General features: G+C 40.4%; 1 protein-coding gene across 4 annotated transcripts in view; it reads left to right on the top strand.

Annotated features, from left to right (window-relative positions):
• Positions 1 to 20,878, top strand: part of KIF24 (kinesin family member 24) — a 64,805-nt gene extending 43,927 nt beyond the window's left edge. For all 4 annotated transcript variants that reach the window (XM_072606182.1, XM_072606177.1, XM_072606189.1 and 1 more), the window contains exons 7-13: positions 4,523 to 4,644; positions 5,754 to 5,859; positions 6,778 to 6,849; positions 7,782 to 7,891; positions 11,523 to 13,931; positions 17,099 to 17,192; positions 19,777 to 20,878. In XM_072606182.1, the coding sequence (XP_072462283.1) occupies positions 4,523 to 4,644; positions 5,754 to 5,859; positions 6,778 to 6,849; positions 7,782 to 7,891; positions 11,523 to 13,931; positions 17,099 to 17,192; positions 19,777 to 19,917 (3,054 nt within the window). In that variant the 3' untranslated portion in view covers positions 19,918 to 20,878. The remainder of the gene's footprint in view (positions 1 to 4,522; positions 4,645 to 5,753; positions 5,860 to 6,777; positions 6,850 to 7,781; positions 7,892 to 11,522; positions 13,932 to 17,098; positions 17,193 to 19,776) is intronic.
• The last annotated feature ends 883 nt before the right edge of the window (positions 20,879 to 21,761 follow it).

The raw sequence follows: 21,761 nt of genomic DNA, 5'->3' as shown, positions 1-21,761 counted from the left end.
GTCCCCACATACTCCAAAATATTCGTAGGAGCATTTTTTTTTTGATACCTGAGAATTGAAAACAAAGTATTTTCCCATCAGTTGGAGAATGGCTAAACAAATTGTGGTACATGAATGTGATAGAATATCACTGTACCGTAAGAAAGGATGCATGTGATGAATACAGAGAAGCATGTAAAGATTTATATGAACTGATGCAGAGTGAAGTAAGCAGAGTTAAGAAAACAATATGCGTGGCAGTTACATCAATGTAAACCAAAAAATCAAAAGTAAACATGTCAAAATTGTAAAGGTCAAGTGGGACTAGAATGAAGAGATATGAGAAGATACCTCCAGCCTACCCCTTCATGGAAGTCCACAGGCCTTACACTGCACATATCATTGAATTTTTTCAATGTATTGATCAGTTGTACTGGCTTTTTTTTCCCACTGCATAAAATACTATTTGTCATTTGGGATGACTTTTTGGGGAGAGGGAGAATACATGGGCTACTGTGGTGATGTAAGAAATAGAAAGTATCATTAAAAACTTATTTTTAAAAAAGAATTTATGAGATATGAAGTGTACTACTGGTGGAGACATTTCTCTTAAGTATCCGTTTTCTTTTTTAGCATATGAGTTGGAGGACAACAGTGAATGGCATATTTTCTGTTATAAATTAGCATTGCTTTATATTTCTTCATTTAGGCTTTTTCCTATTTTATTTCTTTAAATAGATTTTTACTGAAGTCCTGTTTTTATATCACCTAGATTTCTCTCTATCTCTGCTCTCTCACTAGAAAACCATCCCCTAAAATAAAGTTTTGCTGGGGTTTTGTTTTTTTTTTTAAAGAAAAAGAGAACCAAATTCAGCAAAACCAATCAATATGTTCAAAATATCTAACATTACGTATAATGTTCCTTAAATATAGACTTACCACGTCTGCAGAGGAGCAGAAGGAAGTGCTTTCCTCACATCTTTGGGGCCAAACTTGTTCTTTATAATTTTGCAACATTGGTTTCTTTTTTTTTCTTTTAAATTTTTCTTGATATATTTTGTTTTTATATTCCTAAAATTTTTCTCAGTATTCCTTCCCCTCCTTCCAAGAGTCATCCTGTATAATAATAATATTTTTAAAGAAAAATATGAAAAAGAAGAAATCAGCAGAACCAATCAATATATCAGAAGAGTCTGAAGTCATACTGTATCCCACATCTGTGGACTTCTAACCTCTGCAGTGGAGTGATGTGTCATCTTCCATTTCTTTTCTTTTGGGTCCTAATTGATCTTTGTAATTTTGTGGCATTCATTTTCTATTGCTGCTGTTTCCTTTTACATTAGTGTTCCATCATCTTGTATATTGTTTTCTTGGCTCTGCTTGCTTCACTTTGTATCAATTCATGTAAGTCCTTTCTGCTTTTCCATATTCATTATAGTTGCCATTTCAGTTAGCTCAGTAAGTCTGCTGTACTCATGTATAACAGACTTAGTCCCCAGTTGATTGGCATCTACCTTCTTTCCAGTTCTTTGCTATTCCAAAAGAACTCAAAGTACTATTCAAAAAATACTACTACAAATATTTTGAGATATATATATATATATGACAAAATTTCCATAGATGTTTTAGGTACTTTGCATAATTCTGAATTACCTTTCAGAATGGTTGTATCAAATTACAGCTCCATCTCCCACCTGGTTTTGATAGAGAGTTCATTGGAAGGCCTTGTGGTCCATGAATTAAGTTACTCAGCTTGATGCACCATACTTTAAAAGAGGGGTTCTAATAATGCAAATGTCAGAAAACCCATTTTGACCTAAGACAGATTTGTAGAAACAGTAAACTCATAAGTAACCTGTGGAACCATCTTCTTCCCTCTCCTTTCTGCTCTCTGCCATACAGGGGGGCCTAAGAACAGCTGTTTAGGAAATTGCATAGCCTGTGAACCAAACCATCACAAATCACTGCTCTGCCACTTTCTGAATTAGTTGGAGTTTCCTTTATCCTGCCAAAGCTCAGGAAGACAAGTAAATCCGCCCTTTTTAGGGCTTCCATTCTATAGGCCCACAGGAGATAAGACAGAGCTGCCCACGTCCAAGGCCGTGGTGCCCCCGGCCAGAGTTCTTATGTTAATTGTCATAATAACTGATACTTCTAGAGTACTTGAAGATTTTTGAAGTGCTTTATTTAAGCTATCTAATTAGACTTGCTTCATATCCTGGTAAGGTCCCATCATCCCTTCTTACAGATGTGGAAACAGGCTTAGATCTAGAGATCCTAACACAAGGAGACAAATTTGATCTCTTAGTTATAACTGAAGCTTTGAGAATAGTCATCCTATGAGTGGAATATACCTCTGATGGATAGACTTTTTTTCATAATAAATAGGATAAGTAACATCAATGGAAGGAAAAATGTAACTGATTTTTGTCATCACACTATACCATAAATCATTTGGAAAGAAAGAGGATATGTATGAGTTTGGGAAACAGATCCTGATAAGAATTATGTGAAGAGAGGGCGTTGCATTTGTCTTAATATCTCCAGGAGCTCTCATTGCTAAAGGTGGAGTAGCTAAGCCAGTAACTTCTTGACTTGCCCTAATGATAATTTCATCCTTCAGAATATGGAAGAGCCAACAGGGAGGATTCTGTTACGGAACAAAAATCTCACTACTAAGGAAGAACTGGTTGTTGGAGTAGAAATTATTGGAACATTAATAGGAAGAAACCATTCTGTCCTAGGTTTTGAAAACTAAACAGAAGCTGAGTATAGTTTGACTTGTAGTCTAGATTTTGGGTAGAGCAGATTTGGTATTTCAGAGGAAGGATAGATAAGATATCATGGACTAAAATTCTTCCAGGGAAGTCAGCACAAGAGAGATAGGAAATTCTCAAGAATGACAAGAAACCAAGAAAAATAATTTAAATGAGGAAATGGAAATTATGTGATGATGTGAATGCACAGATAATTCACCAGTCAGTTTAGATCTTTAAAAGATATATACAGAAGATGGAAACAAGGACAGGTAACAGAGACTGAATACAGAAATGTTTTGTTTTGACCACAAAAGTGGTCTCCTGACTACTAAAGCTTAGAATAAGCTGATGCAGACAGGAAAGACTAGGGAGAGCAAAATGCTTTTTTTAAAGCTGCATTAAGTAAAAGAGAAGGATCGGAGAAAAGAAAGGATTGCTACTGACAACAGAGATAAGGCAGCACTGTTCAGTTCTCAGGATGCTTTTTTTTTCTCTGCCAAGGACATTGCCCTTTGAATAGAAAGGACAGAACCAAAATGCCTAGGAATAAGTAAGGAGATAGTAAGAGTGCTTCCCTTATAAGCTGATCCCCATAAATTTCATCCCCTCCCCCTGTTTTTGTGTCAGTCATGTCCAACTCTCTGGGAATGCATTGGGGTTTTCTTGGCGAAGATAGTGGAGTAGTTTGCCATTTTCATCTCCAGATCATTTCAGATGAAGATCTGAGGCAAATAGGGCTAAGTGACTTGTCCGGAGTCACACAGCTAGGAGTCTAACTTCAGGTGAGCCACCTAGCTGCCTTCATCCTTAGGAACTGCAAAAATGATAGACATGCTTCCTGAGCCATTGTCAATGATGTCTGAAAGGTCTTAGAAATTAGGAAAGGTCCCAGAGCACTGTAAAAGGACAAATGTTTTTATTTCCCCCCCTCCAAAAAGGAGAAAAAGATAAGGCCTATAAAGTATAGGCCAACAAACTTTTATTCTTGGCATAATCCTAAAATGCATTGTTTAAGAGAGCTAGAAAAGGAACTGATGATCACAAAGAAGCAGTTTGGCTTTAACAAGAACAAGGCAGGCCACATTAACCTTATTTCTTTTTTTGATGAAGTACTAAACTGATAGCATCAGGAGAATGCTAAAGATTTAATTTACCTAGAATTTAGCAAAATAGTCAACATGCTGTTCTTGTGCAGAAGATGGAGAGTAGACCAGACGTAACACAGTCACAGAGTCCAGACTGGTTGTTCTTTCCCCTGTTCTCGGCACCCCAGCCAAACTAACCTTCTCTGTGTTCTTCACTAATAGCACTCCTCCACCTGTGTCCAAGTCTTTCCATTGGTTGTCCCATTTCTGTAATGTACTCCCTTATGACTTTTACCTAATAGAATCCCTGTCTTCCTTTAAGATGCCTCTCAGTCACCATCTCCTGCATGAAACCTTTCTTTGTCCTTCAGCTGCTAGTGCCCTCCCTCCTAAGCTACCTCATGTTTAACTGCTTTGTGCACACATTTATTTACTTATGTCTATGTTGTATACATTTTTATATATACTTGTCTCCCTCATTTGAATATAGGTTCATTGTGAGTAGGGATTGCTTCGTTCTTTGTACTTGAATGCCCAGTATATAGCATAATAGGTGCTTAATAGATACTTGTTAATTGATTGCTTGATTGATTGTGTGTGTGTGTGTGTGTGTGTGTGTGTGTAAGTAAGTGAGAAGCACTGGAATAATATATTACATTGTATGTTTATTCTTCATATAAGATACTCTTTATTTTTCAGGTTATTTTGAAAGGTGGCAAGGAACGTAGCACTGGTGCTACTGGAGTCAATTCAGATTCCTCCCGTTCCCATGCTATCATCCAAATTCAGATAAAAGATTCAGCCAAGAGAACCTTTGGAAGGTAAGGTGGAAAGTAGAACAGTCATATTGAATGTGATAGGTTAAATCATAAGTCTTATATCAAATGTTTCAGAAACAACCAAGTAGCCCAATGATATGTCATTCTTTAGTTCAAAGATGGTTAGTGGGATTTGTCTGCCTGTATAAGTCCCAGGAAAAAAATGCCATTGGCAAGCACAAAATAAACCCTATACTAATAAAAGGACAACAGTTGCTGCTTAGTGTAAAAATTTTAGTATAGGAAAAGGAGAGATAGATTTAAGAAAACTGAAAGTCTTCCTGTCTTCTACCCAGTGTGCAAAAAATACTATTTGAATGAAAAAATTAAACATTGGAAGTACATTTTTAATTAATTTTCTGTAGTTTTTTTTCTAGTCAGCTCCTTATCATATTAATTGATGAGTTCAGCAAACATTTGAATAACATGTCTGCTTATCTTTATTGGAAAATAATAGATAAAAGAAAACTAGCCTATTTAAAATTTCCTGAACTGTCACTTCTGCAGTGTCAGAAATTACTTTTATCTTCTTCTTAAATGGTTCTTCCCCAACTTGGAGAGGAACCATTTGGCTATTCTTAGTTAGGTATGCCTCCTTGAAATTGTCTATTTTCATGGAAACCATTGCAATTTAGGGTCTTGTTGAGTTTTGTTTTATTACATATGTGTGTGTATGCACACACACCCTGGGATATCAGCAATAAGTAATTAATTGTCCTCACAACTGATACCTTATCATGGCTAGAAGAACTCAATTTGCCTTGGTTCTGTACCTCATTTGGCAGAAGGGTTCTGGAAGGAAGTCTGACATCTAATCCCTTTCCTCAGAACTACCTTCAGAACCAAATTACTTGCATTGGGATAATCTGGCATGAAGCATTGGTGTGATCAATAGCTATGGGAATACAACACTAGAATGTTGTTCTCTGTGTCACTGGTTCTTGGTATAACATGTTATTATGATACCTCAGGGAAGCTATGAAACATTTTTCCTTTCTTGAGAAGGGAAAGTATTAAGGGTTATTGGGCTTTTAATATTACAGCATGTTGTCTGCTATCAAATTTAATAGGAAAACCCCAGGCTAAATAAATACTTTTTTTTTCCCCACTAGGATATCTTTCATTGACTTGGCTGGAAGTGAGAGAGCAGCTGATGCCAGAGATTCAGATAAACAAACAAAAATTGAAGGTGCAGAAATAAACCAGAGCCTTCTAGCTGTAAGCTGTTGTTATTTTTTTAAAGTGAAAAAAATTATTTTTCTGTTTGTGTGAATGCATGCATGCACGTTTGTATGTAGTGCTGATATATTTCAGATCACCAATAAAAATGAACATGCATACCCGAAAGTGCCTCTGGGTGGCCAGGGAATGATCTAACCAGCACTATTTTTTTCAGAAGTGTGGTTGGAGGTAACAACATAGTTAAGGTTTTGTGCAATTTTCCTGGTTATCTCTGTTTTCTGTTCCCAGTTCCTAGCAAGAGTCCTCAAGTCACAAGAAGAGGAATCAGGAAACTATTATTAATATACAAAGTAGCATTTAACTAAATGCTAAATAGGGTGAGAAAACCATAAACATCAAATGTCATAGAAATTCAGAGCTGGAAGGGCTGGAGAGTTCAGGGGAAGAGTTTATGAAAAACATGAAATTTCAATTAAACAGTATTATAATTACCATTTTATAAATCAGGAAAGTGAAGCCTGTGATAGACAAGTGGTTGGCCAAATGACATAGTAAGTGATAGAGCAGGCCCCATTTAAGTCTTCTCTCCCAGCCTAGTATTCTTTTCCCTGTATCACATTGTTATATTTAAATCCATACCTACATACATTAAATATAATAGTCCCTTTTTTGGTGGAAGGTGGGGAAGCCAGAACTCTTATTATTTTTTCCACTGCTCCCCTTCTGAATTGTCACTTCCAGCCTCCCTGAGTCCCATAAGGCAGAATATAGGCTTAGTTTGCTCTGAACCCTTCCCCCGGCAATGTAAAGTAGGTTGTACAATCTGAACAAGACCCTCCACTCCCCTGTTCTTTAGGGTGGAGAGGTGACAAGTGTGGACAGAAAACTTCATAGGCACATGTTGTAAGTCAGGCCTCTGCATTTTGATACTGCTTTTCTCTCTCCTGTTGTTAGCTAAAAGAATGCATTCGTGCATTGGACCAGGAACATGCTCATACTCCCTTCAGACAAAGCAAATTAACTCAGGTAAAATTCAAGTTTTCCTCTGTTTTTAACATATTTATTCAGTAGCTGGTACATAGAGCATACCATGCTAAGCACTATGGGAACTGCAAAAGTGAATGCAACACATTCTCTGCCCTCCAGGAGCTTATAGTCTAACAGTATAGAAAGACATGAAAAAATAATTACAGTAGAAGGAATGCATCAGTACCCACTTTTGACAATTGCGGGTCAGTATGGTATATCAGAAAGAGTGCTACAGGCTTCATATCCTGGTTCTGACGTTGCCTGGGCCTGGGCTTTTCTCTTACTTTCAGTTTCTTTACCTATAAAAATGGATATGATTGTACTGCCCAGCCTAGAGGGCTGCTTCAGGAATGTGCTTCATCAATATTAAGGTGACAAGACAATGGAATACCATTGTTTTATCTTGGGTTTTTGCAGTGTTTATCATATCATATTCCTTGAAATATGACATAACTTTTGATTTTGCAAGCCACATGTGATAAGCCTATATGTAATAAACCAGTCACAAGTGATTGTTACAGTTTTCTAACTGAAAACAAGTAAATTAATTATAAAAAAAATTTTTTTTAAAAAAGCAATCACATGTACTAGAGTTAGAATTGACCTTAGAGGTTATCCAGTTTTAAGAATTATGATGGAAAGGACTTTAGACTTCATCTGGTGCTCTCATTTTACAGAGGAGGTAAGAGACCCAGAAACAAGAAGCAACTCAGCCCAAACTGTCCAGCTAATTAGCATGAAGCTAGGGAGAAGAACCCAGGCCAAGGCCTGTGTTATTCTATGGTTTTGCTGATCCTGTTGTGAGACACCAGTTTTAGGCAGCTGTATCTACACAGTGTCTGTACATAGTAGGTACCTAATAAATCTGTGTTAACTGGCTAAAATTAGCTGACCTAAAGTATTTATGAACACTTTTTTTTTCTTGATAGGTACTGAAGGATTCTTTCATTGGTAATTCCAAAACCTGCATGATTGCCAATGTATCACCTAGCCACATGGCTACAGAGCATACCTTGAACACTTTACGTTATGCTGACAGGTGAGAAAACAGACTCCTTACCTACAAATGGTTTCATACAAATGTACTTGTATAATTTTGGACAGCTAGTTCTGTGATAGCAAATTATTGCTTTTGTAGGGGCTGTCCTGCTAGCAGGAGAAAATTTAGTTGGTCATCTTTGGCACTTTGCAAATTTGGCAGGAATGAATACAGGTGGTGCAGAAAGAGCCACGAGCCTTGGGTTTCAGTCCCTGCCCCTCTGCTTAGTCGTATAATATTAATCAAATCATTTTGCCGCTGGCTACCCTTATTTACAAAGGTTGCTTGGACCAGATACCCTTGAAGTTCCCTTCCAACTCTGATACTGCTTGAGGTTACTGTGCAGTAGCATGCATTAGCATGCATTAGCAGCATGAAAGTGAGCCAGATAACGAAAAGGGCAAGTATGTTCTTGGCATGTCTAAACAGTTGCCTAGGATGGAAGGAGTGATTTAACATGCTTGGTCATTTCAGCACTAGGCAGGGCTTTACTCAGCTCAGATGTTTACTCAGATGTTTGGAGATACAAAGTATAAAGACCAGCAAAATAACTGGACAGTGCTGAGCTAAGTCTGGGAGAAGCCTTAAGAAAAAAAGCTCCTATTTTTCTCGAGCACATGAATGTTTTTTGCGTAGTGCTGGTCAGGTGTCACAACTGAGAGTACATTGAGAGAAAGTAAACTCACATGACAGGAGGAAGAATACAGTTCAGATGTGAACTTTCTGGCCATAAGAAATTGTAGTGCGTGCAGCCCTACACAGTCAAAGGGATGACTTAGGTAGTTCCCTAGACCTCTCCTGGCCACAGAGCTAGGAATCATCACCTGTGCTCCATTGAGGGTTTGTTTTTTCCTTTTTTCTCCATTGGATGCTTCAGAGTCATGTCTCAGGGACTGGTAGCTGCTTTCACAGCCAACAGGAAGCATTTTTGTGAAACATTTTTATTTTCTTAAAGTCTATGATGTTTTTAAACACATAAGCACAAGAAGCCAGTTTCTCTGAAGGCTTTCCATTTCCTGCGTTTTGCTTTTTATACATTGGAACAGCCCCAATGCTGGAATAAGAGCAGCAGCCACACCAGCCTTAGGAAGAAAGCCCTAAATTAATGTAAAATGTTGTTTTCCAAAAAAAGGCAGTATTGCTCAGAGGAAACATCGTTAGGACAAGACAACTAATCTTTCTGCTTCAGTGATTAACTAAGAAACCATCAGAAGTAACTCTGAAAATAAGTGGTGCTCTCTAAATGATTACGTTTTATATGTGGTTGATTAAATAATAATGATAATAACTAACATCTATATAGTACTATACATACATTATTCTCATCTGATCCTCACAACAACCCCATGGGGTAGGTGGTGGTGTCCCCATTTTACTGAGGATGAAACTGAAACCCAAAGAATAATCAGATTACTTGCCCAGGATCACATGGCTAATAAGTGTCTGAGAAAGGATGCAAACTCAGGTCTCCCTAGTTCAAAGTCTGACCTTCCATCTACTACAGCAAACTATTTGCGTGATTATTACAAACTAATATATGCTTCGTGATATTTAGTATCAAAGTCTTTACTCCTTTTATGAGTTAAATTGGGTCTGATGAAAATATTTTAAACTAGATGAAAAGATTAGAGGAGGTTTGGGAGTGCCTATTTTTTTAACGTTTTTCCGATGATTAAGATTTGATGATTCCCTAATACCCCATTATTATTAAATAGATCTAAAGTGACCTACCTTGCTACAAAAATGTATCAAAAGAGAATTCTTTGTTCAGCTAGGAAAACTGGATTAGTCGGTTAGTTCATAGTGTTTGCTTGTGACCAGCCTTTAGCTGACTTGTGCCCTGATGTTGGTAGAATGTAGTGGAATTTAATTAAGTTGTACAGCTCTCCTTTAATGTAAATAGAGGGTAGTGTCTTGGTTTGGAAGTTCCTGTAGATCTCTTCTGGCTTTAGGATTTTATAGTTACATCCTCTGGCCTCTACAAATAAGATTTTATCATTTTTTTTATAAAGTCCAAAGTTCAGATTGTTATAAGAAGAAATGTGAAACAGCCCAGACTCGTAGTCGCACTTCCTGCTTTATTCTTTTCCAGTCTAAAGCTCGTATTGTGGTATCAAAGTGTAGCTTAGGGCAGAGCTTCCATTTCCTCTTTTTATACCTGTCATCTTACTGCTCTATTGTCATGACAAATGTTAATCTCTTGTCTTTTAGGTAGAAAGGGAAGAATCTCAACCAAGCATAAAAGTAGAACATTATTTCCATTTGCAGTAACGACTAAAGTGGTGATTTGGTCTTAGAGGAATCACTCCCAATAAGATAAAGAATTGTTGGTTATTTTGAGGACCCATTCATTCAACAAACATTTATTAAGCACCTGCTTTGTGCGAGGCTCTGTGCTTGGCTTTGGGGATAGAGTCAAAACCAAAACCTTCTCTGTTGTCTAGAAGCTTCTGTTCTCCTGGGACCATATTGCACAACCCTGGGCTTTGTAGGCATTTTAAATTAAAATATCTCTAAAGTGAGGATCACAATAGTATTTTCATTGGTAGCCTTTTTATGATTCTAATTTCCCTGCCAAATTTTATAGTATATACTTATGTTCTCTGAACTTTAGAAAAAGGATTTTTTTTCTCATGTGAAATTCCACAATTCGTATTATTGTGAGGAGAGGAAATTTAAAATATAGTCTAGACTGATTATTGTTGCCTCTACCTCACTCCTCTTCGGTCTACCCATTTTGTAACACCAAAAAAATGGTCTAGGACCAAAGTTTGCTCTCATCATTTATATGTAGTATCTCGCCACTCTGACATCTTGTTAGATTTATATCTCTTGTCTTTTAGATGAAAGGGAAGAATCTCAACTAAGTATAAAAATAGCATACTGCCTCCATTTAGAACTCTAAATAAATATTTGAAATAACGTTGAAAATAGGAAGCATTACCATCATAATATTTTACAACAGGGAAGGCTTTTAGCCATTAAATCCTGGTTAAGTTATAAGTTCAGGTTAATCCTGCTGTGTAAAATTCCCTTGAGAGCAGAAAAATTATTCTTCCCTTTCTAGAAAAAGTACAGCTAGGTCCTGATTAATCTGAACAATGAATCCCCTCAAGTGGTCATATTATTCAAAATATACATTGCATATTTCTATTGTGCTGGAACCAGTTACAATATTTTATATAGTGATCATTTTAAATAGTGCAAATTGCAATACATGCATCTATTTCAAGAGATTCTGTGTTCACGCTAATTTGGACCTATGTATTCCAGTAATGAGTATGTATGCATTATTTAGAGTTTTTTCCTCTGTATCTAATCTAAATAAATCCTAAAACAGGCTGTATCTAATCAGCTGTATATGTCTAGGTATTGTTCCTAAACTCTTCCATTCAAGAGAATATTTGTCCTATTCTAAAATATTTTTTCAGGAATCTCAAAACTTTTTTTTGCTCAAGTAAAGGCATTTTTCCCCTCCTAATTTACTTTTAATTTTTTCTTATTCAACCTTTACGTAAGTGAGGAATAGGAACTTACCATATTTGTAATAATGTTGACTTTTTTTAAATTGTAAGCTGTTGAAGAAAAATATAGATCATAAAAATAATTAACATAAAATGCTCACTTGCAGGGTGAAAGAACTAAAAAAAGGAATGAAATGCTATACCCCAGTTACCAGTCGGAATCGGTCATCTGGACACGTGTCTCCAAAACAGATCCATTGTTCACCTTCAGTCCTGCTAGCAGACAAGTGTTCTCCCAAAAAAGTGAAGTTGGGGTTTCAGCAGCCTCTCACATCAGCCATCAGTTCCCCACGAGGGAAGTGCTATCCTTCATCCTTTCATTCAGCCAGTGTCCCTTTTTCTTCCACTCCCAGAGTCGTGGGCAGAGGGAATGTCTCTAAAGGAAATCTTAGTCATGTATGCATCCCTCCCACTACTCCTCTTATAGAACCTACAAAGGTAGGGTCTCCTGCAAAGAAGAAGACAGAAGATTCTACATTGGGTTTCAAGAAGCTCTGTCCTAGCAAGGACTTTACTGGCAATCCAGCCACAGCCACAGTGCTAGGAAGCAGAGGCATGGGCATCGGGGGAACCTGTGTGCTGGACCAATGCAAAAAAGTCCCACCAGTGCAGCCAGTGCAGAAACAACTTGTATCCCGAGGGGAGTTCTCTTTTGGCGAGCCCCATCACGGAGGACAGTGTAGGCAGACTTGTGAGAAGGTGCCGACCAAACGCTGCTCTGAAGCTTGGACCACTATACCCCCTCATCAGAAAGACAGGGAAGCACATTTGCGCTTTTATCACCAGCAGTTCCAGCAACCACCTCTTCTCCAGCAAAAGTTAAACTACCAGCCTCTGGAGCAGTTTTTATGCCAGTACAACCCTCAAGATATTAGAGTCCAGCAAGATATGCCTCTCTTGCCTCCTTCTTACTCCCCAAATCAAGATGTCACCCAGCTGGAAGACCTAGATGACAGTGATTTCAGTGAAGATTCTTTTTCACCTATTTCTAACCAAAGGACGGCCAAGAGAAGAAATACCCAGGAATGTAGCGAACATTCATTCTTCCTTCATAAGGAAGAAGAACAAGGAGCTGAGACTCAGAAAGCTCTGAATGAGCAGAGTTTGTTTTTTAACTACAGGATAAATACTCAAGAGAACAATATGAATGACCGTTGGGTTTGTGCCAGGAACCCAGCCTGTCAGGGCACAGCAGAGCCAAGCAGACAGCATGATGACAGCAAGGCCCTTTCTGATTGGAGCATAGAGGGGGACTCGACTTCCTCAGACTCCTCTCCAGGTGACAGCAGAGCAGAGCAACCTGACTGTTCCCAGATGGAGTTTGTTCATGACCAGAGGAGGAAGAGCCGAGCATCCAACCACAGACGTGCGCCTTTCGCAGATGAGCCTCGGCTCCAGGCTGAGGGTACCTCATCACCACCAGAAAGGGACACATCCACATTCTCAGTGTTAAACCTTGCAGATCATGAGTCTTCAGATGAAAGAGGTCCAGTCATCTTACCACAGGAAGAAAGCAACAATAGCAGCCAAACTCAGCTGATGAAGAAAAGTAACCTTCACGCTGAAGGAGACTTTTGTGAAGGATCAAGGACATCAGCAGAGTCTGCTTCCTGGCCGGTAGCCCCTCTCACAACATCTCTTCTCGAGAGCACAGACAGAGATGCTTCTAATGAACCTTTTCTTAACCAGATGCCAAGATCTCCTCAGAGAAGGAAATGGGTGCTGGATACAAGCACACCAAATTCTGGAAAGTGTGACAAGGAGGTCAAAGTACTCAATACAACCAAAGACTTCACAGCAGAAAATACCAGTATGCTCCCCGGTCTGGTCAAACCAACGCTGGCTTCTGACAGCAAGTCAGCTCTGCTGCTGTCTCTACAGTCAGAGGACCAGAGGTTTTTGTCAGCCTGCACAGCTGCTGAGTCTCCTACTGGTCTCCCAAACCTGTCTTCCTCAGCAATATGTCAGGACTCAGTTAATGACCTCTCAATAAATGAAGCCAATGTAGAAGAGTCCTTGGAGAGCCAAGAGGGAACAATGGCCTTCAGAAACATAAACTGTCCAGACTATGAAAACAGCAAGCATTATGATGCAGATACGGAAGAGACCTCCCTGAGCTGGAATTGGGGCTCTCCAGAAAAGCCCAACCCTAACAAGGAAAGTCTAAGAGTCAGCCATGGGCTGGCTTCTCCCATGGTTCCTGCAGATGTGCCTGAAAAACAGTTTTCGAGCAGCCCAGAGGCTTTTACAAAAACCAGTAGCGTTTATTCCCCTGTCCAGTCCCTAGATCAAGAGAACAAGCCCCAGAAATCTGAAAGCCCCTTCAAGTTGTCTTTCAGTAGTGAGGAAATTGGGCAGCTAAAACATCGGCTGATACAGAGCATCTTTACACGGACTACTGAGCCCGTGAATTCTTTGACAAATCAGACTTCAGAAAACCATTCTACCCCTGGCAGTCAAAGTAGCCCATTTCAGCTTGTGAAAGAGAAGCATCAGGAAACCCTGAAACAAGCACAGTAAGTTCAGATGTCCTTCTCCTTGCCTGCATTGTCTGGAACTCTCTAGTTCTACATCCTGACACTATGTCATTGGCTAGCTGGGTAGTAAATTAGAGAAGAGTGTCTCTACCCACCTTAGCTCAACTTCCCGGGGCTCAGTCCTCTTCTCTGTGCACATAATTCTCTGAAGTATCTCTTTCCCAAACTCCAGTCCTGCATCATCAACTGCCTCTTGGGCATCTCCAATCCAGCATGTCTAAAACAGAATCCCCAAAGGTCTCTTCTCTTCCCCACTAATGTTACTCTCAGTCACCCAAACTCACTCACACTCCTCATATCATACCTGTTGTCAAATCTTGTCATTTCTACATTCACAACATGTCTCACATGGCTTCCCTTCTCTCCACACACACACAGCCACCTCCTTCATGCAGACTCTCATCACTTCTCACCTGAACTACTGTAATAGCCTTTTAACTGTATCCCTGCCTTAAAGCGTCTCCCAAACCAGTCTATTCTCCACTCAGCTGCCAAAATGACTTTCCTAAAATGCAGATTTGGCCATGTCACCTACCTAATTCAGTCAACTGGAGTGGCTCCCTCTTTCATCTAGGATCAAATAGAAAGTCCTTTGGCATTTGAAGCCTTTCACAAATGCTCACTTTCCTCCATGTACTCTATGACCCAGCTCCACCTACCTCTCACACAATTTCCTGTTTCTGTGCTTTTGCACTAGCTGATTCTCACACGTAGAATGCTTTTTTCTCACCTTCCCTCTCTGTAGGAGGCCTTTCCCAGTCCCCATTGCTCTTAGTGTCTGTCCTCTAAGGTTACCTTCAGTTTTTCTCTACAGTATTTTATGTACATGGTAATTTTCATATTGTCTCCTCCATTAGAATATGAACTCCTTGAGGGCAGGGACCAGTTTTGCCTTTCTTTATAACTCCAGCACTTTTCAGAGTGCCTGTCACATAAGTAAAGTGCTTAATTAATGCCTGTTGAATGAAGAATATACTGTATAAGAAGGGTACATTGAAATGTGAAATTGTAGCCTTACGGAGGCTGAGATGAACAGAGAAGGAAAGTGGATATCTGCTCCTATAACCAAATCCATTCACTTATGTGACTTGAGAAGTATTGGATGTGGTGAAAAGAGGCTGATTCATTCACACAAACCATACTGCAGAATGTGTATTGTGTTACTCCGGAGTACAGGACATTGTCAGAGATGCTTGACAAAAGTTAAATTAGAGACATTTGCCCATCACGATGGGATTTTTACAATAGTACATGTTGAACCAGAGAAACAGAAGCCAAAGCAAAACCAACCAATGCAGTAACTTCATCTGACAATTCCCATGTGCACAATCCTTAGCTGTCTTGTAAGGAAGATATGTTTCCTTGTTAGTTGTCTAAGACTGAGATTGTTTATTTTTGAATAATTTTATTTTGCAAAAAATTAACAAGCATTCATTTTGTCTCCATTTTTTTTTAATCAACCCCTCTCAGCGGGAGAAAGAGGAAACCTAAACCCTTGTGATAAATATGCTCACTCAAGCAAAACAAATCCCCACAATGGCCATGTTGAAGAATGCAGATTTCATTCAATATCTTGGGTAAATTGCCTTTCTGTCAGGAGGTAGGCAGCGTGCTTCATCAAGGCACTTACACTCTAGTGGAGAGACAACATGCAATGAACTACGTACATACAGGTTACATAGAAAAGAGATGAAAGGCACTCGCAACATGCTGCAGCTAGGAAAGGAAAGGCCTCGCGCAGAAGGGAGAGAGAGAACACTACACTTCATACACATCCTCTAGATTTCTCTGATTTCCTCATTGGATGTTCCTATTGTGTCTAGCAGTACCATAATTTCCCATTATATCCATGTGCCAGCTTGTTCAGCCATTCCTTAAGCATTGGGTTCAACACAGGAATTTGCAATGCAAGCCTGAGGCAATAGCAAAAAGGAAGTTGACCATTCCCACTTGGGGGTGGGGCAGGGAGTGAGATAAGGAAGTTTGGGGGGTTGGCATTGGGGTTCTTTTTCTCTACAAGGCACCCTTCCAGGGAAAGAAAGGAATGAGATCAGTCAGTAGGGAAAAATGAAAAGCAGAAGATATGACTTGAGAATAGTGAAAAGGAAGAAAAAACATTTGCTAAGAGACTATTTCTATGTCCTGTCACAGCTGTAGTAGCTGTTGTCCATAGACTAGAAGGCTGAATAGCCCTTGGAGCCTGGAGCAGGAGGGTAGCTTTCTTCCAAACCAGTCAAGTCTAAGCCTGTTGGCTCCATAGGAATGTATGAGTCATTAGGGGTTCTGTCAGGCTCCCTCCCTGATGTAAGTGGAGAGACCCAAGAGCTACAGGAAATGTATGATCCAGTGGTTTAGGGTATAAGAATGAGATAATAAATATAAAATATTGTACATGCCTTAAAGTTCTGTGTATAAATTCAAGCTATTAATACTTAATAAAATCAGTTAAATGCCACATGAAATGGTAAGTTTGGGGCAGTAGGCAGCTGAGAGACTTGATAACTGGCCTGTAGACTATTTTTTCTTGCCCATTTCCTTTCTTTGTAAGCGTAGTCTCCAAAAGTAGGGCAGCACTGCTAGATAGCCAAGATTGTGATATATATGGCAGCATTTCCCATCAGCTTTGACAGTGGGAGTAAAGCCCTACTTCCCTAAATTTGATCTAGTTTGGGGACCAATTTATATTTTTCTCCTCTGGCAAAAGAGCAGAATATTGGTTTCCAGGCTGATGGCAACTCCGAAGAGTTAGTCTCAATCAGCAGGTTTTACCATAATTTGCACTAATAATCATTGAGCTCATCAAATGAAAAATTCTGATCTGCATGAGAAAATTCATTGTGCCTAAGTCTAATGCAAGAATTACCATGGCTGATTTTAGGGATGCCCTCAGGGAGCTTATGGTCTAGCTGGGAAAACAAACATATATATTAGCACTGCAATACAAGGCATTATGTGATTCAAGTACAAAATGAGGGGTCGAGGTGCTATCTTTCTGCTCCCCACACTTGGTCCCTCCAGAAATAGTCTGGCCCAAGAGATGCTGCCTAAGAAAACTGCCAGAGAAGCCTGGAGTGGGGGATTTTGGAGTAGAAACAAAGCTTCTTTCTCCTGAAAGGATTAAGGCAGGAGTCCTTGTGTTTCCCCAGGCTGATTGTCATTCAAGCCCACCAGGAACAGCTGGACAAAATGACAGAACTGGATGTCAAGGAAGAGAGTTTGATCGATCAGCTGTCAGCAGCTGTAAGTATACCACAGAAGGACTGCCGAAATTTGGATCCATTAGCTTCCAGATGAAATTAGCATGAAGTAGTCTCCCAATTAATCCTCAGTTCTCTGCAGGAGAATAATCATTGGAGGAATTCTCAGTACTGTACTGGCCTTATGTAGTCTTGACCTGAAGCTGGGACTTTTGACAAGTCTCTTAGCTGCTTCAGTCTCTTTAACCATTTGTCAAGCACAGGTACTTTATCATTAGACAGTGTTGGTATCAGGAGGGACTCTGTGTCTGGCCAGCCCCAGGCTCAGTCCCTGATAGGTCTGGATTAGTCTATGCAAGCTCAGAGCAGCCTCAGGTCTCCTACACCAGGCCAGAGGATGACTAATGGCAGCTTGGTGACACCAGGGATGAAGGTAGAGAACTGAGTTCAAATCCAGTCTCAGTATTTACTAGCTGTGTGACCCTGAGGACGTCACCAGGGCAACCTCTCTCTTCCCCAGTCTCCTCAACTGTAAAGTGGAGATGATGAGAGCCTCCCAGGGTGGTTGAGGATTAAATGAGATAGACTATAAAACACTCAGCACAGTCTCTATAAATGCTGCCTGTCATTATTAGCATTTCTAATTGTTCTTACTGTAGATCTGCTTCGTTCCAGGATTAACACAAGCTTATTTGCTTTAAGTGGAGCAGTCAAAGCAGATCCCCCGACTAGCTTCCCCCGGATGGTTTTACTCCATGAGGATACCCCAGTCTCTTCATTTTCCTTTGGGACCAAGCTGGAATTGGGGAGAAAGGAACAAAATGGCCTAAGGATTGTGGGGGGACCAGAGCCGGCTCCTTCACCGGCCTGAGCTGGCTTGGCAGCGCACACTGAGAGTTCTCAGTGATGTGTTCTGAGCCACACACGATAAATGACAGCTCTGTCTCCTTTCCCTGTAGGAATCCTCTAACAGAAGAAGCGTTGCACTTAGAATCAAGAGAATTTCAGCTCTGTCCCTTACTTGCTGTGTAATTTGAGCAGGTCACCTCACCTCTGTCAGCCTTTTTCCTTATCTGTAAAATGGGATTAATTGTGTGTGTATACATATGTCCGGGTGTGTGCTTGTTATTGTTATGAGCTCTTTGGCATAGAAATGTAAAGTGAATTCATCCTCTGTGTTTGTCAGTTCAAACATGTCCCTGAAACAAATTCTTGTTACATCCATTAAGAAATGATCACACCTCTCTAGCCATTTGTTTACCTCTTGAAGTGATTGAGAAGAAAGGTGGATTAGACTGTTCCTATGTGTTAGTCCTTCATTTTCAGAGAAGACCACGCCATCAGACAAATGATGACATGACTTGCCCTTGACTTTGTTTTGAGTGAGGGAGGGCTGTGCAGGTCACCAGCCTCACTTCTCCTCCAGAGCCATCTGAATCCAGTGACCAGATACTCATCAGGATGACTGGAGATGACCCAGGATGAGGCCATTGGGGTTAAGTGACTTGCCCAAGGTCACACAGCTAGTGAGTGCCAGGTGTCTGAGGTGAGATTTGAACTCAAGTCCTCCTGACTCCTGCACTGGTGCTCTATCCACTGCACCACCTAGCTGCCTCAAGTGCTGATACCAACCCCCCACTCACTAACTGCTGCAGTCTCTCCCTGTTAGTCTTCATTTTCCACAGTGGGCCCAGCAGTTCAGGGATGCTGGCCTTCCTTACCAGCGATTACAGAGGCTAAGCAAATATTGCCAGAGGTTGACTGCTGGAGAAGGAGAAGGAACGAGAATGGCTAAAAGTAGACGTGAACCCATGTTCTCTGATAAACAAGACATCATGTTTCCTTGTTGCTAAGATAAAGGATCTATATATTTCAACTCCTGTAGAACTAAATCTCGGCTGAGGCCACTGATCCACATTTAGATCAGTTCACTTCATTCCTGCATTTATGAACTTCTCCTCTGTGGCCAGGGCTGTGCTGGAATAGTATGGGAGAAAAATTTGTTTTCCCAGTCTGATTGGGGAAACACGGCACGTTTCATAGAAATAGCTAACTAACAATACAAGGCAGCATCTCATTAAACTTCACTAAATGTTACCACTATACACAACTGGGAATGAGATGAACTGGGGGCTGCAACAAATGAGAAACATGTCATGATTGTTATGGTAGGGAACTGGATCCTGAAGGATGAATAGAATTTGAATGTAGAGGAGGAGGGAAAGCTGGAGTTAAGTCCACTTTGCAAATGAGCTCTCCATGTTTGTATCACAATGAGGAGACTGCCCTGAATCGGGCAGGTTGAGGGTTAAATGTGGCTAATAATTGTAGTCACTTCTTAGCACTTTACAGTTTGCTGAGAACTAAATGTGTGTGTGTGTGTGTGTGTTACAAAAGCTCCTTTGATCTTCACAACAGCCCTTTCAAATGTCATCACCATTTTACAGATAAGGAAACCGGGGCTCACTGAAGATACAGTAGGACTGGAAATGGGAGAGTTGTTCTCCAGTTCAGGTCTTCCACATCTAGGGCTCTTTTCATGACATCGCAGTGTCTTTTAAGAGCTCGAATTCGGGAACACTTGTTTCCCACATTTTTCAGTGAACTGTCTTTATTTTCTCCCCTAGGATTTTCAAGACTTTGTGACCAAGTTAGATGAAATCATGGTCCTGAAATCCAAGTGTATCCAGAGTCTCCGACACCAACTGCAGCTCTACCTTGCCTGCTTCAGGCCTGAAGCTTCCCTAGACAGAACGTCATCCTCTTAGATGGGAGTGTCCTTTGGAGAGGTGGGGAGAGTTTTGGGGATGGGGAAGGAATACCCCTGCTTGCCCTGACTATGCCAAACAACTTCTTTTTATTCTGGTTCCTTTATGACTAGTACACAATTGAGTTAAGGGAAGGCAGGGTAGAAAATACCTGTGCGGCAAATGCATCAGCTATGTGGAGTAGCACTGTGCTTCTCTGGCAAATGAATCCTCTTGCCTAGTGCTCCTAACCTTCATGGGGACCATGCCATGTGGCAGTGAACTTTAAGATAATGCAGTGACATTTTTTGTAGGGCATGAAATGTCTGTTACTCAGTAAATAGTCCCCCCCAAGGATCAGGAAGATAGTTGGAGCTGCTGGAAGGTTGCTGTGTATGAGTAAGCAGGATGGCCAGCAGAGGTGGACACCAAGCATTTAGAAAAAGGAACTTTGTTATAAGGTCATTCATGGGATGGAACACTGCTAGAAGTTGCTTGGCCAGCTGCACAGCTCTTTTAGGTTCCAGTATCTCTGGTAATTATTAAAAGTTTAAGTGATGGGCAGGAATTGCCTAGAATTTTTCCTAACTTGGACTCTGAATGTCAGGGAGTGGAGGAGGGGTTACACCATTAGCTGACAGCCCCTTTCTTTACTCCTGGAGGTTTCGACAAAATTGAAGAGTTATAAGTTCAGGTCCAGACCCCTCCGACATATCAGGGATTGGAGATTAAGATTGGTTTGAGTTTTTAAATTGGCTGTTTTTTAAAAATAGTGAGATTGTTAAATTTGATATGTATTTAATTAATAAAAAAGGTCTGATTTCCACACTCTGTAGGCCAACCCAGCCTTTGTTCTTAAATGGACCCTGTGTGTTTCTAGCCAAGAGTATGCTTGAGATGTTTTGTGCTATGACTTGCCTTGACCATCCTCCTCTGGGGGAGTTATGTCTGATAAACAAAGTACTGGTACGTGGTGGTGCTCTTTTCAGTGTCTGGAGTTTGCTTTTTTTACAGCTCAAAGTGGTGATCTCTCTGTATGCAAGTGGGCTTGGTAACATCATTAATAGCATATTCACTTACCACTTTTTGATCCTTCCAAAAATCCTGTGAGTCAGGTAGGGCAAAGATTATTGTCCCCATTTTATAGGCTGGGAAACTGGTGTTTAGGTGAAGTGATTTGCCCGTGGTCATACAAAAACTTAGTGAGCTGAGACTAGAGGCCAGACCTCTTGCCTTCCGCACCCCACATTCCCTGGTCACGTTAGTCCTGTCTGGCAACAAAATGAGCAGTGAGCGCCACCACTCAGGACTACAATACTGTACTGTACCCCTCCTAACCTCAACTCATGGAAACTAGGGCAAGCTCTAAGTGGTCCTACCCCTGTGTAGATATAATGGAAATTCCTTTGCTAAATATAGGGGCTTATCTCTTTAAAGCTAACTTGGATCTGCACATGATGACCAGCATTGTTAAAAGGGAAACAGTTGACTAGCATAAGCACAGCTTCTTACTTGTCAGATTATTAGATGGTAGCAGCCATCAAAGGAATGAGCCATTGGATTAAATCGACATGGGTAGTTTTCTATGTGGCTATTACAGTGGATACTGTAACTGATGCCCATGATTATGGTCTCTCCTTGTGGTCCAAACAGCACACATACCTTCTGCAAGGTACTCCTTGGATTTGTGGCTAAAACTGCTGTTTCTATAGCTCTATAATTTTGCTGGGGACACAGTTCACTCCAGTATCTTGCTTGGTCAAGTGAGGAGAGCCAGATTTGGGTTCCTCTGTGTGTCATTGATGGACCCTGTAATGACCTTCCATAGCCCGCAGAGATAGCATCTCACCTGTCCTTCCTGTTCC

Source organism: Notamacropus eugenii, chromosome 1, assembly GCF_028372415.1.
Source record: "Notamacropus eugenii isolate mMacEug1 chromosome 1, mMacEug1.pri_v2, whole genome shotgun sequence".
Classification (NCBI taxonomy): Eukaryota; Metazoa; Chordata; class Mammalia; order Diprotodontia; family Macropodidae; genus Notamacropus; species Notamacropus eugenii.
Note: the sequence above shows the minus strand (reverse complement) of the source record. Positions and strands in the feature narration are given on the sequence as shown.